The sequence below is a fragment of the Macrobrachium nipponense genome, chromosome 33 (assembly GCF_015104395.2).
Source record: "Macrobrachium nipponense isolate FS-2020 chromosome 33, ASM1510439v2, whole genome shotgun sequence".
In the NCBI taxonomy this organism is placed as follows: Eukaryota; Metazoa; Arthropoda; class Malacostraca; order Decapoda; family Palaemonidae; genus Macrobrachium; species Macrobrachium nipponense.
In genome coordinates this window covers 40,643,508-40,653,645 of record NC_087219.1, presented here as the reverse complement: position 1 = coordinate 40,653,645, position 10,138 = coordinate 40,643,508, and the positions used below count along the sequence as shown (strand labels likewise).

Genomic DNA, 10,138 nt, shown 5'->3' with positions numbered 1-10,138 from the left:
AGTAGTAGTAGTAGTAGTAGGAGGCTAGTAGTAGTAGTAGTAGTAGTAGTAGGCTAGTAGTAGTAGTAGGAGTCTTCTGATGTGACTCTTGTGGTTGGTCGGGAGGGGCTGGCCAAGTGAGTTATTGTTTGATCATGCAACCAAGAGCCAAATGTGGCCAATGAGTGTGTTGTGCAGGCTACAAAAAGAGATATATCAGAGACAATCGACCATTCAGCATGAACACCCTCCCATCATTCCCCCTAACACCTTCCCCCTCCCCTTCCCTCAACCCCCCAACGCATCAAACATCAAGCTAAAACTTCCTCTAACATCATCCTCAAGTCTCTTCAACCATCAACTTCAGAACAATCATACAGATATACATCCACTTGGAAAGAAACCTCGAGATAAAAAAAAAACCGCCAATTTTTCACAGAAACACACAATTAAAAGAAGGAACCCAAACTATCTAGAATAAAAACAAAGCACCTGGACCAATTAACCGATGCTTTTTCTACGTCATCCATTTAAATGGTGAACGTAGAATCTACCAAGTCATGCAAACCAGACACAGGCATACTAACGAACATAACACCAACTTTGCTAAACCCTGTGCTATAGAAGTCCAAATATTTTAGGTAACTGAGGCATAAAACTTTTACTGTCGTATTATCCCAGGTGTTATTTTTTTTCTGTGCTTTTCCATGTGACATTTAGCAAGAGATATAAATCAGACTTCGGACTAACGAAAATGTCCTAAAAAAAAAAAAACTAACGCAAATTCCCCAGCAAAATAAACCTGTTTCACAACGTACTAACAGTCAAGGAACAGCCTTATACAAACAGCCACCTAACAGCAACATCATCGAGATAACAAGACGATCCAAAAATCCAGGTAAAAAGCTAAACCCCAAACCAAAAAAAAAAAAAAAAAACCCCGTGTGTTTTCCTGTAAATAAAATGTTATTTAAGTGTACCACTGAAAATCTGCAAAAGTGCTCAAGACCAAAAAGAAACCGGTCTTCATAGATGAGTATGAAATTTTTTGGGAAAAGGTTCAACATATATAAATGTGAAAAAATCAAACCCCCTAAGAAAAAAAATATCTAGTAATTTGTTCACAAACTAGCACAGATCTTCATTCTTTCACATAAACTACGAATTTAGCACACACATTCTCTTCATTCACAAATTTTATAGAACACACAAAAAAAGTCCCAACCCATCCTTAAAACAAACAAAAATAAATGTACTTTAAAAAAATCAGTGTAAACAGTAAAAATGATAGTACACAGTGGAGTCATTTAAATATATATAGAGATATAAATTTTATGGGTAATTATGACGACCATTTGTCCTATGTTGTGAGGCGTTGAGTTCTGTTAAGACGAGATACAAGTGGTGGATTTAAGTTGCTGACAAGTATATATATATATATATATACATACATATACACATACATGCATAACACACCACATACATACATACATAGCCATGCAAATGCGTATGTATGGATGTCAATGCTGCGCGCATGTGCGTATATCTATATACACGAATTGATATAAAATGGCATCCAAAAAAAAAAGCTCATAAAAAAGAGGGAAAAGGCTGTGGCAGAGTCTTTGGGTGGGACCACTGTAATATCTGCAGTGAGGATCAGGTCAAAACCTTTCAAAAGTGTTTTTTTCCCATTCCTCTTCGGTAAAATGGGTTCTGATTCGTTTGTTTCATCAAAATAAGGTGCTGCAATAGTGACGACACACCAGTCAGTCTGGGAAAGGAAGGAGCATGATAGTTAATGAGAGAGAGAGAGAGAGAGAGAGAGAGAGAGAGAGAGAGAGAGAGAGAATCAACATCATGTCATTTCAATACGTGTTAAAAATTAACATTACTCTATACAAAGAGTGGCTGATCAGGCAATCTACCAAAGCATTGCTCTCGCTCTCTCCCCCTCTGTACTCCTGGAGCAATTCCAAGGCATTGCTTTCGCATTGCTGCAAACATCAAGAAGTACAGGTAAAGGTAATAAGTAGAGCTGGAGGGGAGGGATGGGATGGTGAGGGGGAATGAAGCTAGATATGACAGTGGGAGCCGAGTTGGATGTCTGCAGTGCATGGATGAAATTCTGGTAGGGGGTGAGTCACTTGGATGAGGTCACAAGTCGCTCACGGCAGCAGCAGAAGGGAGATGGGGAGGGGGAGAGGGGAAAGGAGGGGAGGAAAGACGGATGACAGGAGAAATGATGCGATGAGAGAGTGATGTTTTGGGACAGGGGTGACGGGACGGTAGTTCTGCAGAATATAGGTGGCAGCTGTTGCTGGCATCATTGGTCGCATGTTTGTCATTGGGGTGTGTGTGTGTGTTCTCCGGTTAATTGGATAGATGGAGTACAAGGGCGGTCTGGTGACTGTATAAAGCGACTGGCGATTTCTTTGTGGAGACTAGTAAACATGACTGGTATGGCGACTTGTCAAGGAGCGTAGTCACTGTGAGGGGATTTGTGAAATGTCACTTTTCTGGTCATGTTTGTCGTTTGCTAACTGAATTAATCGGTAATCTGATGATGCTGAGTGGACGGGCGAACAGTTTCAGGGTACTTGTACTGATCTAGTGAACGTGACTGGCCTTGGTGACTGGTGTTGGACAAGAGTGGTTCTGACAAAATGTGACTGGTTGGGTGACTGAGTGGGCGTGGCGACTGTCAGGAATTTGGAGACTTGGAGTATATCGTGGGTGGTGGAGATTATATACATAGCCATCAATGGTGGAGTGGTGAAGGTTTCAAAAGTTACATTACATTTTCTCTGTAATGGGGGGAGGGGGAGCCATCTCCTTCCAACCGAGTGCCCCTCGACAAAGCTTTCTTAAAATTGCTGACATCAGCAGAACGCTCGCCTCACACTAAGACCACGCTACTTTTATGAATCAAAATTGATTTTACATTTGATACAGCAAGGTTTTTTTTACAGTATTGAATTTCTTTTATTTCGCTATGGACGATTTAATTCGTATTTTTAACACTACTAACAACTTACACTTTTACAATACATTATACAAAGAATATCTGTTGTAATATAATTTACAAAAACTTAAACAAAACTTTCCCTGTTCAGGAAAGCATTCTACTCCGACTTTCATTGCCAACGAACATAATTCGGACAAAGCTAAATACGCTCTTTTAATTATCATTAAATATCAACTTCGCTATGAAACTTAAATCGTATCACTAATGGTAACAGTAATATAAAACCAATGTATGACTTGAAACTCGTCTTTTCTATAATGGCAAAGATATTAACTTCGTTATGGATAAAATGCAATTTGCTTTTTCATAATAAATGAATATGACACAAACTTTATCCATTTTGAACTAATTATCAACTATCTAATGATCACAACCCAACAAGTCATTTCAAATATGAGGACATTTATTCAAATCGTATTTCTATAATAATGAATTGCTCATAAGACACTTTTCAGTATTAAAAGTCAAATGAAGATGTTCATTTCGGAATTCATATTCTAAATGACATCTTCCTATTAAAAAAATAAATAAAGGGTAAATATCTTCTACATCTCACGGGCAGTATTTACCTGGAACCAATCGACCTGCCTTGCCACCCATTAATAGTCTGGCCTCGCATTCATTAAGAGAAAAAAAATACAGAGAAAAGCGTAGGAAGTGAAAACAATAAAAAAAAAGATGAAAAATGGATGTAACAAACATGCAACTGGGGCATTTGGAGGCAACGTGCTGGCATTATATAAATACAGTCATTTAAAAAAAAAAGTGTAAATACGATGGTAATTTAAGAGTAAACAGTCAAGTGATAAAAATAAACATTACGAAACGAGACAGAGGGTGAAATATGACAAATAATGAAAACCAAAAAAAAAAAATAAATAATGAAAATCGATTTCAGGCAAGGCAGCGATTGTATACATGGCAAACACTGACATTTTGAGAATCAAAATCTTTTAAATCTACGTAATTTTTTTAAATTTCAATTATTACTCACCGACGTTAGGATTGGTGAAGTCCCAACTCTCTGCGTCATTCTTGTACACATTCAATTTGGTTGGCTGAAAGGAAGAAAAACAAAATTTAATTGAATATGCATCTATTGTTTAACATAATCATCCATTTAATATTTGTAAATTATGCACTTAATTTGGTGAGAGAAAAGATTATTGGACGGAATAATAGGACAATATATATATATATAGTATATATATATATATATATATAATATATATATATACATATATATAGATATATATATATATATATAATATATATATATATATATATATATATATATATATATATATATACAGTATATATAACCTTGAAAACTCAGTCCAAAGCCACATATGACCACAGAACCGCACCGAATACTCAATACGGGGCCAACCCCTCACAATTTTGAGGGGGGGAGGGGGGGGGGGGGGGGAGGAAGGGGAAAGAAGTAGAACCTCTTAGGGTTGTTGATCATATGCCGATCGTTGCCAGAGACCTATACACAAGACGCCCTCTCTCTCTCTCTCTCTCTCTCTCTCTCTCTCTCTCTCTCTCTCTCTCTCTCTCTCTCCGTAATTCAACATTTATATGCCCACCTATATTTAGCCTGATGAGGAATGCGAGCAGCTGGTTGGTTATCATCATTCAAGTGAGATCCAAGGACGAGAGAGAGAGAGAGAGAGAGAGAGAGAGAGAGAGAGAGAGAGAGAGAGAGAGAGAGAGAGAGATTTGAGGAAACCTTTCACAATTACAATGAAGTGTAAATAAAAAAATATTATTATTATTATTATTATTAATATTATTATTATTATTACCACATATTACCAATCATTGCTGTTTAACCGCAGCAAGCAGATCTGTATTCAAGAACCTCGTTCAAGAGAGAATCCTTTAGAATACACTGTCAATACCATCCATCACCTGAGAAAACTTAATGACCAACCTAAACATCTCAGAAACAAAACCGAACTGCCCTTGATACGGGGTTAACAAGATTACTGGATCTAACAAGAAAAGACAGATAGATTTTACGGATTGACAGAGACTGCAATGTCTGACTCCTATGGAATGTTGCAAACACCGGAACTTAGTCAAGAGCGTTTGTGAGCCAGCGGTTTATGATATCAGCTGTTTCAAGATTCCTTGATTTCCTCACATTTTTGTCTAGTTTAGTCATTTTTCCAATTCTATTTCTACGCCATCTTTGCAAGCTGTTTTTCTCTGTACATTTGTGTGGAAGTCTGCCAACCAATTCAGCTGTGTCTAGACTTGTCGCATATTTGCTTGTTTGTATGGTGCTTTTACGTTGCATGAAACCAGTGGTTATTCAGCAACGGGACCAACGCCTTGACGTGACTGCCATCACCAGAAATACACATCTCTGACCCCTCAATGGAATGGTCAGGAATCGAACTCGCGGCCACCGAGGTGGCAGGTCAAGACCATACCAACCACGCCACTGAGACTTTTCTCATTGGACTGTGCCAGCATTACGAAAGAGGAGTAACAACAGAGAAAGAAATAGCGATACGACGTCTCATTTCCACATCAGAGGCGACTGTTGCTACGGGCTGATTCTTCCGGAGGAGCCTTGGCCTTTAAAGGACAGGCACCATCCAAAAGGAATACCTTTTAACTAATTCAAAGGCTTAAAAGTTCACCAGCGATTATTCTGGAGTGGTCGGATATACCGCAACGCAAGGTGGTGGCGTGGACGCCGTATTGATTTCAATGGTGCGAGCTGAAATAGCACTGTAACTTGCTGCTCACTGTAGTCTTTCGGCTTGGGCCTTATATACGTATGCGTATTTATGTGATATAATTTTATATATAATATATATATAGATATATATATATATATATATATATATATATATATATATATATATATATAGGTATATGCTTAAGCTAAGATTAATACAGAGATATCGAGAGAAAATATTACATCCGGTTCGGGTGGTCTACGAAGTGACAAAATTTTTATTGCAAAACATTTTTACCGAGACAATTCAAAAACCAACTTGAAGTTAGGAGAGGACAGAAGACAAGGCATATTTTTGTTCATAAACAAATTAAAAACCCAGGGGTTTACGTTGCGCAAAAAAAAACTAGATTAATGTGATAAAAAAAAAACTACACACACTGAGAAATCTCCGTCATTGCACTGCACATTCTCAATGATCTTGGTAGCTGTGAAGCCCGTAGCAATCATTACACATCGAGTGACTTGAGAAAACCAAAAGAACGACGAAGGATGTCATGCTACTTTTAAAGCACAACACTCAAATATCATTGCGCTTCTGATCATTTTAAAACTCTCTCTCTCTCTCTCTCTCTCTCTCTCTCTCTCTCTCTCTCTCTCTCTCTCTCTCTCTCTGCACAAAGATCAAGCTCTTAGCAACTGATAATTTTTAACGATTTAAATACTTCTACAAAATTCTCGATTTTGCTTTATTTTCAGCTATATTCTAATAAATCTCTCTCTCTCTCTCTCTCTCTCTCTCTCTCTCTCTCTCTCTCTCTCTCTCTCTCTGCTCCTTGTATTTTGTTTGTATGGTGTTTTTACGTTGCATGGAACTAGTGGTTATTCAGCAACGTGACCAAAGGCTTTACGTGACTTCCAAACCACGTCGAGAGTGAACTTCTATCACCAGAAATACACAATACACATCTCTGACCCCTCAGTGGCAAGCCCGGGAATCAAACTCGCGGCCACCGAGGTAGCAGGCAAAGACCACACCAACCACGCCACTGAGGCGCTCTCTCTCTCTCTCTCTCTCTGTGTTGACGCAATTTGTATCACTTTGATCCAACCCCGGAACCCGTATTCGATCCCCGAACCAGGCCAGTAGAGAGACAACTAGGACGAGCATCCTTGAAACTCCAGAACATCTGTTACGAGGGAATCATTAACTTCATGTGAGTCGACTGCGTTGATTTGTAACTAAAAAATTGTTTTGGTCAGGTTTCTGCATTATGACAGTATTACTTGGCCTCAAATATTTATACGCATTACTCAAAATGTATATTTTGGCCAAAGTATTCCTATTACTCTAACTACGCAATTACATCATTCAATAAACATCTTCTGACCAAAGCATTTAAATGATGTAAAATGTATGCCCAATAAAAGTAATTTTTGACCATGGAAATTACAATGGAAAAAAAAAATTAGACTGTTTGTTTGTATGGCGGTTTTTACGTTGCCTGGAACCACTGGTTATTCAGGCACGGAACCAACAACTTTACGTGACTTCCGAACCACGTCGAGGGTGAATTTCTATCACCAGAAATACACATCTCGGACCCCTCAATAGAATGCCCGAGAATCAAACTCGCTGCCACCGAGGTGGCAGGTCAAGACCATACCAATCAAGCGACTGAGGCGAAAAGAAAAGGACGAAACTACTATTCCGCCCAAAATAGACAACTGACATAACTTTTGGCCATAAACCTACTTTACAAAGGAGAGGCTGATCCACCTGTGGCCAAAAAGATTTTCTTTTAACGACTGCAGCCCAAATTTATTTGTCGCAAATCCATTTAGAACCAAAACCCTCGCCCCAGTGAGGCTGTGAATCCTTTGAAGCACCAGCAGCAACCAGCAGTAGTTGCAGCAGCAGTAGTAGTAATATAGTATAGTAGTCAGGCCGCGCAGATGGTTCACACGATATTAATCTCGACACTTAATTGAGCGCTCTCCGCATTCCCGGGCCAAAACTAAAATGGACGGGGAATGTTCGGATCATGTTTCTCCAACAAATGAGGAGAGGCTGCCTAACCAGGTCGATTTCTAGGCAATCTCGGACGCCTCATAAAACACTATTTACGACCTATTTCAAAACTTGAAAGGGCAAGATGCCAAGATTTGAAGAAAAGTCCAATTACATTAGGAATTCCGAACAGACAGTGGAATGACATATGTATTGATTGATTGAATATGGAGTTTAGGCCAAAGGCCAAGCACTGGAACCTACGAGGTCACTAAGCGCTGGAAAGGAAATTGAAAGGTAGGTAGGTCTGAAAGGTGTAACAGGAGGAAAACGTAGCAGTTGCACTATGAAATAACTGTTAGAAGAGGGTGGATAGCAAGATGGAAGAAAGATAATATGAATGGAGGTAGAGTAAAAAGAATGAAAAGGGGTGCAGCTAGGGGCCGAAGGGACGCTGCAAAGTAACTCTAGCAATGCCTACAGTGTACCCCCTGAGGTGCACAGACGGCACTATTCCCCCCCACCCCCATGGGGTAACCTGTGTATAAACAAGGGTTAATACTTTCCAAAACTTCAACAAAGAACCTTGTTTCTTGCAGCAATAAATTGTTAACACATTCACATTCGAAACCACTAGCCTTTTTGCTCCATAAGTAAGCCCATTTTCTTAATAGGTCCACTGGCAGAGAGAGAGAGAGAGAGAGATAGATAGTAGAGAGTCTCTCTTGGAGGTTTCGCCCCTACCGCGTCGAGGGCCTCCCATTTTGACGGAGCAATGAACACTCACGTCTGACGTTTTAATCTTTCATTCTTTAAGTAAGCAGACATTTTGGACTTGATGGAACGCGGCGCCAATTTGTCCCTCCCCGTCCGGTTCGAGATTCGAACGCGGGTTGTCCAGTTGCGAGCTGGACACGCCACCAACGTTTTCCAAGGCCAGAGCGAGAGAGTACATCTTGGACTCCTCTATAGGCCAAAGTTCCTCGTTGGGCGAATGGGTTACGTGCTCGCCTACCGATTCGGTAGTCCGAGTTCGATTCCCCGCTCTGCCAACGTGGAATCAGAATTTATTTCTGGTGATAGAAATTAATTTCTCGACATAATGTGGTTCGGATCCTACAATATGCTCTAGGTCCCGTTGCTAGGTAACCAATTGGTTCCTGGCCAAGTGAAAATATCTAATCCTTCGGGCCAGACCTAGGAGAGCTGTTAATCAGCTCAGTGGTCTGGTTAAACTAAGCTATACTTAAATTTTTTCTAAAGGCCAAACAAACAAACATATAAGTATGTGTAGGTGTGTAACCTAATCAATGGATTCCACCACATAAACAAGCGTATATAAGTGTGTCTGTGTGTTATTAAACCATTAATAATTCAGGGAAATTCCACCAAAAAAAAAAAAACCAAACAAACATTTCCAATATTAAGGTATGTTGTATATCCTAATCATTGAATTCCACTAAAACCAATGTATCCATACAAGTGTGCGACCGTATAACCTAATCATTGCATTGCACCAACACGAAAATAGTACATACAAGTGCGCGCGCGTATGACCTATCATTGAATTCTACCAAACAAATAATACATAGAATTGCGCGCGCGTATGACCTAAACCTTGAATTCCACCAAACAAATACGTAATACATAGAAGCGCGCGCGCGCGTATAACTTAATCATTGAATTGCACACAGAAACAAATACACAGACACAGCCACAGTTATTACTGCCGGAAGCGTGCGGAGCCTGAAAAAGTTAAACAAATTACCCGCCATTGTCATAAAATTTTTCACCCTCAACTTCATTTAGTGGGTCACGGAGGGATGGGAAAGGGAGGAAGGGACGCCTGCTAGGAGGGGAGGGAGGGAGAGGGAGAGGAGAGGTTTAAGGGAGAACAGGGGTGGAGGGTGGGGGGGGGGGGTGGGGGGTTAGATATCCTTCCCAAGGGGCCAGGAGCTTCCCCCAAAATTTGCTGCCTTAACCCAATTGAGTAGTGCAACGAGGTTGCGCATTGCAAAGCCCTCCAGCAGGCTCTCTCTCTCTCTCTCTCTCTCTCTCTTCTCTCTCTCTCTCTCTCTCTCTCTCTCTACTAAGTTATTACTTTACTTCGCCCCACCACTTTCAACTGTGAGTGGAGGTCAGTCAGTAATAATTCACACAAACACACAATATATATATATATATATATATATAATATATATATATATATATATATATATATAGATATAATGACATATCACATTTACGGAGGCTTACAAAGCACGTATACGTGTAACATTAATTAAGGTCAGAACTGTGCACATACATACAGAATACATGTTTGTATTCGAACAAGATAGTTCACTATGATAGGGAAACAGGACTTAAGCTAACAAGCCCATTATGTGTTTATCTATTATTTTCATCCACGCGGAAGGAGAAG

The 10,138-nt window shown here is 39.7% G+C and overlaps 1 protein-coding gene across 1 annotated transcript in view; it reads right to left on the bottom strand.

Moving 5' to 3' along the window:
• The window catches only part of LOC135203106 (heterogeneous nuclear ribonucleoprotein L-like), a gene marked incomplete in the record, with an annotated part of 652,533 nt that overhangs the window by 25,598 nt on the left and 616,797 nt on the right, over positions 1–10,138 (bottom strand). Inside the window, 1 exon segment of the mRNA XM_064232737.1 lies at positions 4,002–4,065. Coding sequence (XP_064088807.1) covers positions 4,002–4,065 — 64 coding nt within the window.